The sequence below is a fragment of the Solea senegalensis genome, linkage group LG15 (assembly GCF_019176455.1).
Source record: "Solea senegalensis isolate Sse05_10M linkage group LG15, IFAPA_SoseM_1, whole genome shotgun sequence".
NCBI lineage: Eukaryota > Metazoa > Chordata > Actinopteri > Pleuronectiformes > Soleidae > Solea > Solea senegalensis.
Window position 1 is genome coordinate 20,848,833 of NC_058035.1, and position 19,986 is coordinate 20,868,818.

At 40.8% G+C, this 19,986-nt stretch overlaps 2 protein-coding genes across 2 annotated transcripts in view; both read left to right on the plus strand.

The window, feature by feature from the left end:
- The window catches only part of ttc27 (tetratricopeptide repeat domain 27), a 46,703-nt gene extending 41,909 nt beyond the window's left edge, over positions 1-4,794 (plus strand). Inside the window, exons 19-20 of the mRNA XM_044046252.1 lie at positions 1,492-1,592; positions 4,162-4,794. Of these exons, the coding sequence (XP_043902187.1) occupies positions 1,492-1,592; positions 4,162-4,287 (227 nt within the window). The 3' untranslated portion in view covers positions 4,288-4,794. The remainder of the gene's footprint in view (positions 1-1,491; positions 1,593-4,161) is intronic.
- A 14,294-nt stretch (positions 4,795-19,088) lies between these two features.
- LOC122782114 (latent-transforming growth factor beta-binding protein 1-like) overlaps positions 19,089-19,986 on the plus strand; it is a 92,129-nt gene continuing 91,231 nt past the window's right edge. The window contains exon 1 of the mRNA XM_044046325.1: positions 19,089-19,728. Coding sequence (XP_043902260.1) covers positions 19,349-19,728 — 380 coding nt within the window. The 5' untranslated portion in view covers positions 19,089-19,348. The remainder of the gene's footprint in view (positions 19,729-19,986) is intronic.

The window sequence follows — 19,986 nt, forward strand, 5'->3', positions numbered from 1 at the left end:
TCCTGTATGATGATGGGTAGGGGGCACATGATGACCTTCTCTGCCATTTCGGTGACCCTCCGTAGCTCCTTCCTGTGAGGATGCTCTCCATGGTGGAGCGGTAGGAGGACACAAGCCTATAAGAGAGAGTTGTCTCTTAATCCCACTGTAGTTTCCACAGATGTTTTATCGCAGCACAGCACGTCAGATGTGAGTCTTGGAGAAAGTAATGTTGGTGATAGTATTATGTCAGCTGACCTCTGACCTCCACCCTCCTCCACCTTTTCCTTTTCCTCTTCATGTTTAACTTTCACACATGCACCAACATTCCAACACGTCATGTAACTTGTGCAGCATGTGAGGGCGGAGCTACGCTGTGTGTGTGTTTGTCTTTGAGAATTTGCCATAAAACAATATCATTTCAAATCCTCCTCTGTACTGAACTAAATACCAGTACTCTTCATTATAAAGCCACACAGCTGTGTCTGTCATGCAAATATTTCACAAGAAAAACTTTGATCGAGTGCGTTAACTATAAACAGACATATCACAGTTTAGCTTGTTTAAACTGACGTCACAGATCCTTTTCTCTCTATGGCCGATATATTATATATCTTATATTATTATCTCTCCCTCCCTCCCTCACTATAAAACCTGCATTTTATTTGTTTCCATCAACAACATTATTCCTAATCTCCAGTTGTATTGTAGTGGACTGTGCACCTGTATGTAGGCATGTGAACTATTCATTGCTTTGGTGCAAACATCTGTCTTTTGTCTGCAGTCACGTTCAGCACACAGATCACATAATAAACACCCGGATGACAACATTCTTTTGGCTTCTCCCTCTCTAGGGGTCGCCACAGCAGATGATCCTCCCAGAGAAAGAGGGAGAGCGAGAGCAGGACTGTAGCTAAGCTGTGAGGGCAAAACTACCTCATTTCTGAGGAGATGGTTCAGTTTCGAGCTAATTGTCTGTTCCTTTTGTAGGGGATAATATACTGTATATGGAAGTCGATGCAGAGTCCTGTGCAAACCTTCAGAGCAGAGAATGTTGTTGAATTTCTCTTTTGAAACCTAATTTAGTAAGTTCAATACTTCAATACTACCTTTCATTATAAGATGGAACAGGTTCAGTATCAGCTCCTTTTAGGAAAATTCAGATTAAACATCACTGTCTTATTATTGTGTTATTGGCTGATCACAGAAGCCTACGATCTTTTTTCAGTCGGTTTTCTCGAGATCACAGAATAACCACTTCATGATCATGAGAGAACGAGGAAACAGACGGACTTATCAGCTCCGCTTCCTTGTTAATAAGGGTCCACAGGGCAAGATATAGGCAGCATCACATAAATCCCATTTGAATACATAACAGTTTGAATGCAAACCTTTATTCCCACATTCAAAATAAAATCTGCAGACAAAAAGTGCTGGTGACATCCTAGAGAAATAAAACCCCATGATATAAAAACAGCTAAACGATCTTTTCTCTGGATCTCTGTCTTTCAGTGACCATCAGTAACAGTGAGAAGAAGACAAATCCAGCTGAAGCTCTGCAGATGCTCTCCTCCACCAGGCTGAGTCTACGCAGTGTAGCCACCAAAGCTAAGGTACAGTGCACTGCACGACACGCGACGTGATTCATGTCTGGAAATTTACTGTCGTCACCAAAATAATTGCTATTCATAATATTATTATTGCGACAAATGTAAATGATGTTTGAAAATATTGGCCGCGTACTTAAATGTGAAGGGTTTCCATCTGTATTCTACATTTTCTGATCTGTAGCCGTTAGCTTTGAGAAAATATGCACAAATATTGGATGAATTAATGTTAAAGAAACGTGTTGCTATCATTGTGAAAAAAATGATAATAACGTGTTGTAACAAACATGTTGCTAAAGTTATAAACGGCAAAAGTTCCAGTGTTATAAGGCGGAGCTTTGATAGGAGTGGGCGGGACATATCTGATGCATTTTGCCAGTCATGTGGCACTCTCCTCGGTTTGGTATCAGTCATGTCGTTTCCATGACTTCGTAGCTCCTCCTTAATGTGGGCGGAGTCGTCATGGCACAACTGCACGCTCGTGATGGTTGAAGCCGTTGTTTTTCGGTGTAACTGAATCATTAGAATCAGTTCATTAAAAAGGTTTGTTCACCAGGTTGTGAGTCGGCTCACGATCGCCAGCTTTCTGCAGTGTTGGTATGATTATTGATGGTTAAACATGTTATTAACGGCGTTAACACAAACCATTTTAACGGCGGCAATTTTTTCATTGCGAGGTTGTTCTTTTTGGCCTAGAAAACTTTGTCGTTTTTTCCACAGGCCTAGTCTAAACCATAGAATAGCGAGTTACAGTAGTCCAACCGACACGATAAGGGCATGGACCACACGCTCTAGATCAGCGTGTGGTAGGTAAGGCTTGACTTTACTGAGAAGGCGTAACTGGTAAACGCCTACTTTTACAACTGAACTAATCTGCTGATCCAACTTGAAGGAGCTGTCAATAATCACACCCAGATTTCTGACTGATTGAAAAATCAAAAGGATTTTTGAAAAATGGACCCTAGGGGCAGCAAATACAAAGAAAACAATAACGGGCCCAAAATAGAGCCTTGGGGCACTCCACACCCTCGAGCTAAAATGGCCCAAGTGGACAAGTGGCCCTCAAGATACGACTTGAACCATTGTAAGGCTGTGCCTTTGATGCCCACACAGTCCTCGAGTCAAGAAAGCAAAATTTGTAATGAAAAAAACAAGTAATGATGTATGCAGTGTTACCATCCAAGCTGACAGACCCCCGAACCTTAGTAAGGAGACCACCGAAGACCGCTAGCTCCTTTAGCTTGGATTAGCTCGTTACGGCAACCACACATTAAACCACGGGACTGTGTCTGCGTTGAAGAACGTCACTTTATTCACACACTGCAGGTGATACACAGCCTCTCTTCTTATTGTGCGGCTCTCACAATAAGAGGAAGAACTCCAAATATGCAGCGTGACAGAGATATTGTCTCAATAAAAAAACATGAAATATTTGAATCATTTGACAGCACCAGTTACAATACAACAACAAAGACGGAGCATGTCCATCCCTCACCAGCAGACCAGTCTTAAACATTTGATTTCATCTTCAAACGAACCAAAAACCCTGCAGTGAAATGACTGATGCAAATGTAAATCCATACTTTTCTTGCACCAATAAACAAACAGCAAACACGGGTTTAGTCCAGGACCTTGTCAGCATAATCTGTCAGGAGTTGTATAGTTTCGTCTTCTGTCATTGTAAAAAACCCGACTGTGGCTTGTTAGATGATAATCTAATGTATGCTCAACAACAACAGGCTCTGCATGAGTAATATAGCAGTGATAATATGGTTGAAAGAATGTAAATATGAAGGTATAAACCCTCCTGCTCTCCTTGTAAGGTGCCTGCAGTGATGGTGAAGCTTTATTAAATGTCACAGCATAAATGCTGCTTGTGTATAAAACATCCATTTAGAGCTGCTCACACTGTGTGATGGTGTTAGAATGAGAAGAGAAGAGTCAACAGTCTCTCCTCCCTCAGTGTAGTAACGTGTGATCATTTCACCCACAAAAGTTGTTTTTCTTCATTTAGTGTGAGGGTCTAAGGCAGGGGTGTCAAACTAATTTTTGTTCAGGGGCCACATACAGCACGATTTTATCTCAAGTGGGCCGGACCAGTAAAAATAGTAAAATAATAACATAATAACCTATGAACAACAAGAACTCCTTGCTTTTTTTTCTCCTTTGTTTTACATTTAATGAAGGATATTTTTACAAAACATGACATTTCTTGAGAAATATAAGTGCAATTTCAACAATATCGTGCCTAAATGTTCTATTTACACATCACACTGGATCTATAAAGGCACAAACATTTAGTCACAGGTATCTGGAACAGTAAAATATTGTATTTGACATTGACATACGTTTAGATTGTAATCGTAGTGTGAAATTTTAACAAATTCATCCTGTGGGCCGGATTGGACCCTCTGGCGGGCCGGATCTGGCCCCCGGGCCGTATGTTTGACGCCCCTGGTCTAAGGATAGAGGGTGTCACCTGCTCTAAGCTGGGCTATAAAAATAACATTGACTCAACATGACAATGTCTGGACATCAGTGCTGGTCTGAGTTGTGCTTGTGTTGTTTCCTGCAGCAAATGCACACAGACGTGGCCACGGGTCAGATCCACGATGAGCTGCAGGATGGCGTAGCTGCTCTGGAGCGACTCATCACAGAGCTGCAGAAGCTGAGTGCAAAGCTGCGTGACCAATCACAGTGATCTTCCTCCAGACACGAGAGAAGTGCAGCTGGGAAGCCTCCCTGCTCTAAACCAACCACAATCTCTGGATTATTAAACTAGAATGTAAAACTCAGTCGGTCATCAGGATGTTTTTGTATTTTTATGTCCACATTGGAAAGAAAACAATGACTGTAAGACGGCGTTTCTCAAACTTTCTCCGACCAAGGACCATTTAACCCTTAAGGAAACACTCATGGACCACCTAACTCAAAATATCCCTGTCAGCGGTGTCGCAAACCGGGTCCACTGTACTGCTCAAGTCAGACAATGCCACTAAAACATAGGCAGTGCTTCATTTGTAAATCATAAGGTGCCGGAACGCAAAGTATTATGACAGCGCAGGGATGACGAGACCGGCACAACATGCAAATGCAGCCCACTTACAATGCTGTGGGACTCACAAGCCTCAATTTAAAATAATATCCATGGTATAAATGTTTTGACAATAATGTACAATGATTAAATGCCCTTTCATATTCATGTCAATGCCGTTCATAATTAATTTGCATATAATTTTGAAAAATCAAAGTACAAAGTGAAAATAAATAGATGTGTAAAGTGAATACAGGTGATGTATGTGTGTGTATATATATGTGTGTATATATATGTGTATATATATGTTTATATATGTATGTATGTATATATATGTATATGTGTGTTTGTGTGTATATATAGAGAGATATATATATCTCTCTCTATATATACTCTATATATACACATATATATACACAGTGTGATATATATATATATACATATACATATATACACTATATATACTCTATATATACACATATGTATGTGTATATATATATATATATATATACATATATATATACATATATATATATATATACATATATATATATATATATATATACATATATATATATATATGTATATATATATATATAGATATAGATATAGATACACAGGGAAGCTCATTTTCTTGGCTTGTAATGTTTTTGCCGAGTCACGTGAAGTAAAAAAGTTATCTTTAGTGATGTCGCTGCCCTTTCCTGTGTAAGGCTCCACCAACACCAACACCACACTGTCTCCGAGCCTCTGAACTGGCCTCCGCATGTCGTCTCTTTCCTGGTATCGCACAACATTCACTACATACAGTATTTAGTATCGGCATCAGCAGCGAGCCGGAACTTGATGCCAAATTTGTGTGTTTTGCTGAAGATGTAATGGATGAAGCTGCATCTTGCCTTTGTGGGATAAGATGTTCATCCACAGTAATGTTGACACTGGCTTTTCAGTGTATCAACACATCTCAACTCTCTCAAATGACATTAAACCTTAATAAACATCATGAAATTCTTGGGGATTGTTCTGTGAATTTTATTTTTCTACATTATTTTTAAACTTTTATAATATATCTTTTTTTTCTTATGTTATACTTCTTTTTTCTATAGGTACCAAGTCGGCCCAAATAAGTCCCGGAACGTAGGCCAAAGCCAAGAGGTAAAGCCAAGAGATTAACCCCTGGCTACTAGTTGATTTGATATTGAAAACAGACAAAACTGCACTTTAAATTTTAAGACATGACGCTTGCTTTTTCACCTTGCGGACCACTAGGGGACACTCACTGACCACCAGTGGTCCGCGTACCTCACTTTGAGAAAGAATTCTCTGCTGTAAGACATCAAAGAGACAAAAATAAGAGTTCTATTAATTGGTGTTTTATTGACAGTTGTGGAATCTCTCTGTTCTGTTGTGGCAACAAGTAATCGAGAATTAGTCGATTACTGAGTTAATCACCAACTATCATCTTTTTTGGGACCAAATTAATTAATTGAGAGAATCATTTTGAATGTGCTCTGGTTTTTTGCTTCTCTATGACACGATAATCGAAGTGATTATTATGATTATGAAATTAAAAATCAATGTTTTGAGGTTAGGAAACATTTTATGACCCCCCATGGCTCCCCGGGTGCAGATAAGTGCTGTCCACTGCTCCTGCACCTAGTTTGTGTGTGTGTGTTCACTCCTGGTTTTGTGATAAGGGTGAGTTAAATTCACTGTGTGTGCAAAAATGACTCGTTCTAATACTTGGTCAGTACTTGTTAAAAACCTGTTCCAGAGCTTGTGAGAAGAACAGCAAAGGATTAAATCACACAGACCTGTGACAGTGAGATCAAGTGAACATATTCTTAAACTGTCATAGCTTATGTGTAATTTACTTCTTCTCTCATCGGCCTCCTCCTCCTCACGTCGGTTCTGCATGAAAGGCGTCTCTGTGCTGGTGACCCCGCCCCCCTCTCAAACATTGCGTCATCAGTGATTGCACATCACGGCTGCAGCCTCTGCTCAGGGCCGAGTCGCGTCATGTCTGTCACCGCAGCTCCAGCACGCGGCCTCCACCCTGTGCTGGAGCTGAACATCAGCCTCTGGCCTCTGTTCACCAGGCTTCACCACCTCATCTGTCTCACACAGCGGTAACCATCAAACAAACCCGACACACACAGTCTGCCCGTGTCAGACTCAGTCTTCTTGTTAAAAGTGTAAAACTTTCTCATGCAACCACAATGAGTGCGCATGACATCAGCGATCAGACGTGAGAAAGGAGCCTGGTGCTGGAGGCTCAGAGGTGGTGGTGGTGGGGGCACAGCTGTGATCTGCCACCAGATGTTTTATAGGATGTGTATGTACACAATCCATGCATGCACCATTTCCTCTGGCTAATGAAATCAAGTGTTAACTGCAGACTGGAGGAGGTGAATGTTGCACCTGGTCACATGCGTGAGCTGAGCTCCGTCCACCTGAATAACAGACTCTCAGAAGAGACTGATAAAAACCTAATGGATTTTTTTAATGGCCCTCTGAGAATCCTCTTTGTCTGTCTGATGACCAACGTGGTCCCAGTGAATATGAGTGGGTCATAAAATCTTTGCTTATTTTAACCATAAAGGGCCTGAAAATGTCCTGTGAGTAAGTTTAGATCATTTAGACTTTGTGTGTTCAATTTGAAACGTGAACAGTATAAAACATTGAAAATAACATTTGTTTGGGTCTTTGTTTAAATGTTCAAAAACAGGACAAAGAATCTTATTATATTATATCTATCTTCTTCAGCCAGGTGTTGCCATATGACACCACTGTATCATCATGTCCACAGTCCTGTAACGATGGCTTTGACGTTGCTGTTAACTCTCACTTGAATAAACCCGACTTTTATTTCTTTTCTATGTTGATAAGAGCATTACAATGAGAAAAAAAATAATGGGACAAAAAGATATCAAGGTTAGAATAGATAATAATTGTGTGTAGATAATTAATTGTGATCAATCGCGAGTTAACTATGACATTAATGCGATTAATCGCGATTCAATGTTTGAATCGTTTGACAGCACTAGTGATATTATGATCAAACGTGTGTGTGGTCATAAGAGAGACGACTTCTCTGCAGAGGAGGAGGAGACGATCAGAAGTACATACACTCATGTTGGGACATGGAACTCCCTGTATATATGTGTATATATATATATATATATATATATATATGTGTATATATGTATGTGTATATATATATGTGTATATATATGTTTATATATGTATGTGTATATATGTATATATATGTATGTGTATATATATGTATATATGTGTATATATGTATATATGTGTATATATATGTGTATATATGTGTATATATATGTGTATATATGTATGTGTATATATGTATATATGTGTATATATATGTGTATGTATGTATATATGTGTATATATGTATATATATGTGTATGTATATATATGTGTACATATATGTATATATGTTTATATATGTATATATATACATATATATATACTGTACATATATATGTATGTATGTATATATGTATATGTCTGTATATATATAGAGAGAGAGAGATATATATCTCTCTATATATACACTTTATATACTATATATACTCTATACATATACACTCTGCAACACTTCAGACCAGGATTTATGGCTCAGTCTCTTTCTGGTGCCTCTGTAACAATCTTCCCACGATGGCTGCTCAGAAGGACACAGTTGAAACATGTTCTCTGGTTGATTGTCCTGAAACCATCAGAGACACTTGTTTTGTCCTTGAGGCTGATTTTGTGCCAGGTGTGAGATAAGGCCTTAAATTAAGTGAAGCATTAAGTGAAAACACTGATCAACACTGATAAGAGTTGAAGTTGAAGTTCAGTCAAATGTACTGATTGTTTCTTTTTCTTCATTAATCATTCACAATCTGCGTTAGGTGAGTGAGGAGGATAGAGGTGGTGGTACATTACCTCCCGCAATAAAGCGGTAGATAATGAATGGATTTGTTTAAATGTCCCAAAAAAAATTTTTTCCAACTCTTTCCTCTCTGGGGACAAAACTGCTGCAACAGTGTGAGTGAAACTACCGTAAAAACCACAAGTTGACTTTGTCGTCTTGGATACACTCGTCATAGAGCAGCAGATTGATGCATTTAATGTACAAATGTTGGTGATCTCTCCAGTAACAAACTGACCTTCAGCTGGGATTGTCTCCAGCTCCCAACATTATAGCACAACGTGAACTATACATTTACAGTAAATCTAAGAATTGTGTGCAATAATCTGATGCAACTGATGACCTCACTGATACAAAGGAGCAGCTAAACTGAGCACCTGCATAAACCGTCCTCATTCACAGACATCTGACACCTGTGGCACGTGAACATGTTCCTCCACAAAGGAAACCAAGATAATGGAGCTTTGGTGGCCTCCACATACCAGAAAGGATGTGATTCTTCTTCATTATTTAAAAGAAAAAATATCTATCTATATTTAATCCGCTTTTCTTATTTTCTTTTGATTCATAAAAAGCTTTGAAGCTGCAGGTCAAACTCTGTAGGAACGCAATCATTTCACCACATCACTTGTAGAAAGACCTTCAAGTTTTCTTTCCGTTCACCGTCATCTAATTTATGTTCAAGTAATGCTTGTTGTTTTTGTTTTTTTTTCTGTGTTCCCTCCCAACATTTTTTATCACCAGCCGCCTGTTGTTTGTCAAATAATCAAAAAGTGTGGTCAAATATGTCAATGACGTGTGTTTGTTGACAACTTCTACAAACTGCCATGTCATTAGAGCAGGTATACAACAATACAAATATGATGACAAGGTTTTATTTTTCAATATATTAGAAATAAACAATTTTAAAGTTTCTGGAAATTTGTAGTAGAAAAGCACTTAAGCTTTTTATTTTGATTAGATTAATTTAGCCCCATCATCATCTGCATACTAAATAACTGTCCCTCAAGCCTCAGCTATAATGTATGTTTTCTCATGCCAACGTATAGATATATATTATCATTGTGTCTGCAAAACAACCTGCAAACACAGCTGCGATGATCAGAGTGTTTGCCTTTTAAGGCTTGTTTTTTTTTATTTAATTGAGAACAAAATGTGGTTTTCATGAATGCAAGTCTCCAGTGGTATTTTAACCCTCAACCACAGGATTGAGAGAGAAACAGCTTCATGAGCGTTCAGAGAAGGCATGTGCCACCGCATGTTTTGACACACTAAAGACACTCAGGGCCCAGGATAATTATAGCCTGAATTTTCATTTAACATTCTTGGTGCTTGTGTTAAAGGTGTACTTTTTGTGCAATTTGGAAAATTTGGCAATGGGAACTGTTGGTTTGGATTTGCAAGTTGCTAGTCATTCCAGTCCGTTTTACTGATGCAGGGATGTGGGTTTTATTAGACACAACAACAACAACAATAATAGTAACAATTGGGAGTGAAGTACTTTCTTTGTCAGAGGGGTGAAAGAATCGTGACCCTAGTAACCCTACCTTACCGTAACCTTTTTTTTAGTATGACACAGAAATCAAGCCGAATAGTGCTGAACTGTAGATCAGTTAAAACGACTTAACAATCCAAACAAGAACTACCAGGGAAATGTCTACAATCTCAATCCACTGATCCACTGACCACGAGCGGCATCACAAACCCTGCCGCTGTACATCAGTCCTGTCTGTGTTCCATTCATGGAGGAAGTACTGAACAAATACAAACAACAAACAACTGCTTGACAGGTCACGAGTCCCCCATGTGTGTGTGTGTGTTAAACAAAGTCACCACAGTTTCACGCAGCCGTGTAGTGATGACTCCGCCCACGTGGAGTGGGTACTTTTTTTTTGTAGTGCAACCTAAACCGCGCCGAGCCGGGGTGAGGCGAGCTCATAGTGGAAAATGGCCATAACGCTCACCTCCCACTTACAAGAGGCGTGACTAACACATGTCAATCAAAAAAAATGTCATTGTATGTAACTGGATGGACCTACAACCAGTCAGACCAGTGACCAGGATCACATATGCAGAGTGAGTATTCTTAGTGAGGACACACATAATCATAATTTTGACCAATATCAGACCAATACTGAGGAAGTATCATCAATAATGCATTCCCTAGCCCAGGGGTGTCAAACATACGGCCCGGGGGCCAGAACCTGCCCGCCAGAGGATCCAATCCGGCCCAAAGGATGAATTTGTCAAAATTTCACACTATGATTACAATCTAAACGTAAGGTCAAATGTAATATTTTTCAATTCCAGATACCTGTGACTAAATGTTAATGCCTTTTATAGATGATGCGTAAATAGTAAATGATATTGTTGAAATTTCACTTATATTTCTCAAGAAATTTCATGTTTTGTAAAAATATCCTTCATTAAATGTAAAACAGAGGAGAAAAAACAAAGGGGTTCTTGTTGTTCATAGGTTATTATGCTATTATTTTACTATTTTTACTGGTCCGGCCCACTTAAGATCAAATTGTGCTGTATGTGGCCCCTGAACAAAAATGAGTTTGACACCCCTGCCCTAGCCCCTTACCCTTAACCCTAACCATCACAACTAAAAGCCTAACCTACTGTACACCTTTCCTAAAACCTTAATGTCTTCTTAATGTCACTTCCTGTGGTTTTTAAGTGTTTGTTTCACACACAGATGTATGTACAAGCGCACACAGATGTCACTGCCTGTGTCTCCACATGTGCAGGTAAAGAATTCATATAAAAATTCAGACACACATCTGGACTTACACCCGTGCACCTGTCCAAAACAGATGTGTGTCTGTCTGTTCCCTTTCCTTCCTTGGCAGTGGTGTGCGTACATGTTTTGGGTCGCAGGTGTTTAAGCGGGGGGGAAAAAGGGCACCTCTATCTGAAGTCATTGAAAAAAACCGGTGGCACATCTCGTACTAACATATATACAGACAGACAGACAGACAACTAACATATATACAGACAGACAGACGACTTTATTGACTTTATACCGTCTCACATTTGTTCCTGTAGCTCTCACTCAACATCATCTCAGTTATCGCGTTGCATCCTGGGTAACAGACACTAACATTATGTATTGATTTGAAATACAATAACTTTACTACAGTTTAAAAGTGCCGTTTCTCCTCCTCTCCTCACTCGACACTGTCCATCTTGTCCGGACGCCTGACTGCATTAGCCGTTAGCTCAGGGGACACACTGGCGTTCCTTCACTGAGTGACTGACCTCACGCGACGGCTCGGCTCGGCGCAGGAAGTGCTTCAGTTCAGTTTGTTGTGTAACCATTGTGGCCTCATTTTTTAACATGCATGCAGATTTTAATAGTTTGATTTTAATAATTGAACCCGTTAACGTCAAGCGTATCGCAGGCACACCTTGCATTAATTTAAATTAATTTCACTCACACTGTTGCAGGAAGCCCACAAATCTGTGTCTTTTTCTCCAAAGAGGAGAGAGTTGGAAAAACGCTTGTATATCGTTTCCATTTTTTGGACATTGAGACAAAGACTCAAACAAATGTACAACTACAGTGTTTTTTAGAAAAAAAAACACTTTATATGGTTTAACTAGTGCTGTCAAACAATTAAAATATTTAATCACGATTAATTAAACTTTTTGTCCCATTATTTTTTCTCAATTTAATGCTCTTATCTTATCTTTTATTGAGACAATATCTCTGTCACGCTGCATAGTTGGAGTTCTTCCTCTTATTGTGAGAGCCACACAATAATAAATGTGTGAATAAAGTGAGTCCCGTGGTTTAGTGTGTTGTTGCCGTAACGAGCTAATCCGAGCTAAAGGAGCTAGCGGTCTTCGGTGGTCTCCTTACCACGGTTCGGGGTCTGCCAGCTTGGTTGCTAACACTGCATACATCATCACTTGGATGTGGGGAGGGCGTTGAGAAATGATCCAGGCTGCGTTGGATACGGAGAAGCGCACGGCGCTCACCATCCACTCAAAACGTAACGTTAGCCTACGACTCTCTGGGCCGGTTTCCGGTCAAGCTCGATCCGGTGTGGTGTTGTAGTTTTTCTAAAGTTACTAGTTGTTGCAACATCATGTCAAAAAAAAAAAGTTTGCTTGGCCAAAAAGTTGTTAGAGCCATTTTTTGGTTTATATGTGTTTGTTTATTTTATGTAATACCTGGAAGCCACAGTAGGTGGCGCTCGGTACTGCGGGGTGCAGGATATTGCTAAATAGAATAGCAGCTAATTACTCAGCAGGTGTGCTGCTTACTGAGGAAGCACACGGCGTCAGCATCTTCGTCGTCATTTTGGAATGGCAAACATGTGAGTCATTTGTTTGGCATTTGCATTCAAGTTACAGAGTTCATGCGTTAGCGTTATTTGTTAAGAGTGCAAAACTGTCAATAAATGTTTGGTGACTGCTTACAACAAGTCACTATAAACTTTAATCTCGCGATAAAAAAAATTGACGCCGTTAAAGTGGGTTGGCGTTAACGCTGTAAATAATGTGTTTAACTGACAGCACTAGGTTTAACACATTTTTTGACATTCAAGAGATTTGAATAAAATGAGGTAAATAGCTAAACGTTCAAATATGAGCTTGTTAAGGCCTGGAAACGTTTCCCTGAACATGAACTCCTGAATTCCTTCATCCTCATTAGACTTCATTCACTACTGTAGCTGCCTTTTTTCTTCTTTTTTTTATTTTGTCTCTTTTTGGCATGGTGCACTTGGTAAAATGGCAGAATCAGTGTTGTTTGTGTCATTTTCGGGGGCAGGTGTTTGTGCATGTGCACGTCCTTGTTCCTTGGAAGACGGGAGCTGTATTACGTCTGCTGCAGAGCGGGACACACCACGCGCGTACGCAAGCACACACACACTCTGTGTCTGTGTTGATAGTGCAGAACAAAGTGACATTCTCCTGTGTTTGCAAGGTTACCTTCAGGATTTTAATTAAAGCAAGTGGATATTGGTCATATTGTAAAGCCTTCAAGCTGTGCAATAAAGCCAGCTATTCAGCTTAATAGTCTGAAAGAATGTCACATTTAATGATCATTTCACATTAAGAGGAAAATGAGATTTGTTAAGTCAACCACTTTAGACAAAAAAGAAAATCCTGTAAGTGAGCCAGTTTCATGTTAAAGGACAGTGTTTTTGAGGTGTGGTTAGTGCCTGATGTGTGCGCACCCCCTGCTGGCCCAGAACCAGCATAAGGCCTCATACACATGGAACTAGAACTTTCCAAATACGATCTTTTTCTTTTTCAGATCAGATACTGACACAGAAACAGATGAGCTGCCATGTGAAGCTTTTTCACTCGTCTTACTCATGGGCCACCACTTTATAATACACTCACACCTGTCCCTGATAACCAATCTGCATGTTTTTGGATTGTGGGAGGAACAAACATGCAAACTCCACACAGAACGTGATTGTCCTTGGGATCTTGGTCAAGGTCAGTCTGTGATTTTCTTTGGTGAGACCTGGTGAGAGATCTTGGGATTTTCATTTCCCAGGTATCACGTCACTTGTTCTCTCTTGGTTAACGTTACTGGCTCATTGTTCTGCATGGAACATCACGTCAACGGCGGAGAGAGACAGTGGACAGTGTCCACAACTCCGCTAGTAATTATGACTCCATGTTTGTTCTGCGTAGGCCTCATCTATGTACATCAAGCAATGCAGGTGGTGTTGTAACAAACAATGGAAACATTTAAATATAAATATAAACTTGACTTCTTTCTTGTACAAAATTCAAGCACTTGTCTATTTGGGGCGATTGTCAAGAAGCTTCAAGGGCTTTAATTTTTTTTCCACAAATTCACAAACTTTCAAGGATTTCAAGAACCCATGGCAACCGTGAATTTTGCGCAAGTTGTTTGACCCAGCTCTAGTCCAAGGTGGTCATGGCTCCTGTTCTTCTGCCAACTTACCCACACACTCTACTTACCCTCACCGCTAATTATCCCGATTGTCACTCATCAACCAGCACCTGTAACCACCGGGTTTTCCTTACAATTGTTATAAATCTCACAGTGTGACATGCATCTAATAAACTTGGCTACGTCAAGTGTGATGCATACAGACTCCATGATGCTGACACCTAATGAATCGTAGCCTATGACGCAAGTCATCAGTTACGATATATAATCAGCTGCAAAGCGGGCTTACAACATCATTAGCATGTGCCCGTGATAAACAGCAGAAGATGAAAAACCCTCTGGAAGTCATTCTGTTTATGTTTGCAGAGAGAAAAAAATAAGAGGCAACTGATCCCACAGATCAACGCCGTGTTTACATTTAGCATACACATTTACATATTCTACCTAAGTAAAAGTACCACTTTTTTGATAAAGATTTACTGCTTTATAAGTAAAAGTACTAGTCTAAAAATGTACTCAAGTTAAAGTAAAAAAGTAACTTGTTTAAAATGTACTTAATTATGAACAAAGTTCTTTCTTGTGTCATGCCAAAAGGACAAGGGGACACAAATCTCACATGAATTGTTTTTAATTAAAGGCAAACCTTTACAAATTAAAGTGCTGACAAAATAAAATATGTAAACACAATGTGTCAGACGAAATGGGTCAAAGGTCACAAATGTCACGCACTCAGGGACCTTAATTAGTGCCAATTCACCTGTTCTCATCATTCACCTGTCCTTATCATTCATTCACCTGTCATCATTCATTCACCAGTCCTCATCATTCATTCACCTCATCATTCATTCACCTGTCCTCATCATTCATTCACCTGTCCTCATCATTCACCTATCCTCATCATTCACCTGTCCTCATCATTCATTCACCAGTCCTCATAATTCATTCACCTGTCCTCATCATTCATTCACCTGTCCTCATCATTCACTCAGAACCCCAAAACGAAGCTCAGCCAGGCACAATTCCACCAACAGACATGAGCCCAGCCCAGATTTGTGGCTTTTGTCCATCCATCTTCCTCTCAACCGCTGACTGTGGCTGGACAAAAGCCTCAAATCCTGTGGCCCAAATCCTGCCAGAAAAAAAGAGTGGGGAACCATCGATACAGACCTTGTTCATCTCCTAGAAGGTCTGAAAGGGGGCGTTGAAAGAAAGCTTGAGAAGATGGGAGAAATCATTTACAACTATGGTGCTGAGAGATTCGGAGTGAAAAGCAAGAACCTCAGCGCTCAGAAGAAAACATCAGCCCATCTCAAGTCCAGGAGGCAGAGAGACATTGACCGACTGGTGAAAGAAAGAAGGTGAAAACAGTGGAAGAAGGTCTCAGAGGAAGAAAGGAGATGATTTTAGGCCCTACAGTGCGACATTAAGCAGCGCCTTAGCCAGTTGTTATTTTAACATCTAGTCCTAGTAGGCATACTTGTCCTCATCATTCATTCACCTGTCCTCATCATTCATTCATCTGTCCTCGTCATTCACCTGTCCTCATTATTCATTCACCTGTCCTCATCGTTCACCTGTCCTCATCATTCATTCACCTGTCCTCATCATTCATTCACCTGTCCTCAACATTCACCTGTCCTTATCATTCACTTGTCCTCATCATTCATTCGCCTGTCCTGTTCATTCACTTGTCCTCATCATTCATTCACCTGTCCTCATCATTCATTCGCCTGTCCTCATCATTCATTCTTCTGTCCTCATCATTCATTCATCTGTCCTCATCATTCATTCACTTGTCCTCATCATTCACCTGTCCACATCATTCATTCACTTGTCCTCATCATTCACCTGTCCTCATCATTCATTAATCTGTCCTCGCCATTCATTTGCCTGTCCTCATCATTCATTCATCTGTCTTCATCATTCACCTGTCCGCATCATTCATTCACTTGTCCTCATCATTCACCTGTCCTCAACATTCACCTGTCCTCATCATTCATTCATCTGTCCTCATCATTCACCTGTCCGCATCATTCATTCACTTGTCCTCATCATTCACCTGTCCTCAACATTCACCTGTCCTCATCATTCACCTGTCCTCATCATTCACCTGTCCTCATCATTCATTCATCTGTCCTCGTCATTCACATTTGTTGGCTTCACCCTATTTTACTCTATGTTTCACAAAAACAACTTGAAATCACTGTCAATTAAAGTGACTGAACCGAACCTGGCCTGTCCAAGCAGTACGCAAGGGGCTTGGGTTGGGTATCCAGACTCTAGTCTTCAACCTAAAACAACAAAATCTAGCAATGACCAGCATAATATAATACAATAAATATAATACATTTGCAGCCCTCTCTTATGTCCTGTTCACACAAAGGTAGTGGTGTTGGTGTTGGGCTTGTAACCAGACGGTCGCTGGTTCAAATCAAGACAGGTCAAGGGCTGGGCTGCTCCTGTGTGCCGGCCGCTGCTCCTGTGCGCGGTAAAATCTAATTCTTCTTCTCTCTTACTGATATAAAATCCAGTGATTTTGGCCAGTATTAGCTCATTCTTACCAAACACTCAGCAAGTTTCCATGCACAGTTACAGTCGGAGCTCGACTTAACTTAATGGGCCTACTCTCCTTGTTCCAGTAGACAAACACTCATGGGGAATTGACTTATTGCACGAGGTGTATCCGATTCTATTGTGTGGTAATAGGCTCCTTTTAGCTTGTTTCCCAGTTGACCTAATATGGAAACAACTTTAGCTGGTGGCTAGTTGGTACCATGTCGAGAGCCATTTTGTATCTTTCTTCCGTTCATTAACCTCAGTGAATACGTTACTTTAGGAAAACCATGACGTCACATTCCCCACCTCTCTCTTGCGCTGTCATTCGTTATCTTGTGTTTGGAGACTGTTTGACATCTGCACTGCACATCCACAGCTTGGTCTTGTCTATGACTCTGTTTATGTGTGCTGTATGTGTGTGTGTGTGTCTCCGCCTGCCATCAATTTTTATTTTATTTTATTTTATTTAACCTTTATTTAACCAGATAAAAGACACATTGAGATCAAGATCTCTTTCACAAGGGTGACCTGGCCAAGAAAGGCAGCAGCACACATCATAGTTAAATAAAAAAACAAGAAGGCAGCAACTACATTACAAACATGGAAATACAAGAGTACAACTAGACAAACATAAAGTGCAAGAGCTGTGGTCACAGTAACAATTTAAGAACATAGGCACTGTTCAATGGATTTCTGTTGTCTGTCTTTTAAGATGGAGCGGAAAGCTCCCAGTGAAATAAAAGATGCAATTTAAGTTCAGCAAAAATAGTGCATTTCATTTTCGTGAAAAAAAAGTCGCCAGGGGTCTGTTAAGTCACTAAATGTTCCCACTGAAATGGCACGAAACGGAAAACAAACAGACATTATTTCTCTTTCAGTCTCCTTTTATGTTATTATATCTGTAATGTGTACAGCGTCATATGTACCACAGTGTTTTGAGCTGTTTTAGGGGGGTTCTGTGTGGATGGAGGTATTTCCTGAAACAAATGCTGTGTTTATGGGGAACCTTTTGACAACAGCAAAGAAAAAGAAAAAGTTTACCTTAGGTCTAAAATTCCTCGTCTGTGCACTCTGGTTCACAAAGATAACCTGTTGGATTTTCTCGACGTAGTTCATCTTCACACATTTCATCGGTTTCATAAGTTCACAGGTGAAACGCGGCGACTTGTGACTTGCACAGCTGCACAGATCCAAATTGCATATATCGTGAGTGCTGATAGACCGACTTCCTCGCTGAAACTTTTCCAAGCTTTTTCTTTTTTTTAAATGTAGAGCTTTTAAACAAAGAGCTCAGAGTTTGGCTGAGTCTAGACATGGATGTGATGTCAGTCATGATCAGTCAGATAATCACGGTGCTGATTGGTTTTTGAGTCACTGTATGAGGCAAAGTTTGGAAATGAAAAGAAATGACGTGTCTAGACACATTTCTTTTCATTTCAAAACCGTGCATTGACTTGTGTCTGGTGTGACTGCAGCATTAGTCCAGCTTTTGTAATTATATATTTTACATTTAAATAAGTAACACTAACTTCTTCTTCTTAAAATGTCCACGAGGTATGTTTAATGATTTAGAAATGACAGACAGACACAAGTGTCTGATGGACAAGTGTAGAACTGGCACTTATTTTTCCCACTTCATTCACTGGGTTAATGTGTCCAAATGAATAGAAGTCAATGTGGAGTTCTAACAAGAATACAGTCTGTGTCAGTCTGTGTGTGGGTGTGGGTGTGGGGGCCTCGGGTTTCTGCCCCCCCTCACCCACCTAGGGCCCCTCAGGAAACCGTTGTTGGGGTTAGCGTCCAGCCTCCCTCCCTCCTGTGTGATGACGTCACGTCTGGAGGCAGGCTGCTCTCTCCGCCGCTGCTCTGCCTCTGACACTGTTCACCTCCAGCGGAGAAACTTTCGGGGAGTTCTCAGACTCTGTGACCGAGGAGAGACTGCAGGCAGCGGCCGAAGTGAAACGCGGCAGCCCCCGGGGACACAGACTGCGGTGCTACAGGAGGACACACTCACTTCTCCGCCTGAGGGAACATTTTTTTCCGTGACATGACTTGTTTTATTTCAAACTTTTCTCACTGAAGCCAGCGCTTTTTTTTTTCCTCTTCTTTTTTTTCCTCTTTTTTTTCACTTTTAGAGGGAACGTTGGCTTGTGTCGTGTATTTTCGTGTGTTTCTTCGTGTGTCGACATTTTACATGAATATGCTCAGGAATACGTGCGTTTTTTTTGCTTTCAGGAAGTGAAAGACTTTTGTTTTTGCGGAGCCGAAATTAACCTGGACACCCCTCCTTCACTCCTTCACTCCCTCACTCCTTCTCAAACTTGACTCTGTTCTCTGGAGATATGGCTTGGAGTCAATGGGGCCTCTTGTTTGCCTTGGCTGCTATGCTCTCCCCGGTCTGTGTGTCAGTGGAGCAGCGGCAGAGTCATAGCGGCTTCAGGAGGCTGTACGTGCTCCAGCCCGGACCAGGACCGGGACCGGGACAGGGACAGGGGCAGGGGCAGGGGCCGGGCTCGGGTTCTCCCGGGGCGGACGGCGGGCTGCGCGTCAGCTCCATCACGACGCGTCATGGCGCAGCGGGGCAGCCGCACGCGTACAACGTGGAGCTGAAAGCCAACTTCGGCGGCCAGGTTCGGACCCGCAGGATGGGGAACCAGGCGGCAGCGGTGCCTTTGCCCCAGTTCAGTCAGCAGCAGCAGCAGCAGCTCATCAAGTTGTCTGGGTAAGAAAGGAGAAAAAAGTCTGAGGAATGTGAGCTAGTGCGAAAATGAACTTAATGACTTCCTGTCATCATAAACCAAACAGACACAGAGATGCACAATTTAACTGGCTTTAACATGTATTATCAGATATCAACAAACATGAGTAATGAGTATACATATCTATCTATCTATCTATCTATCGATATGCAGGTATCCGTATCGGCCCAAGAACTACAGATATATAGACATATCATATATCAGCAAAATGTCAAATGTTT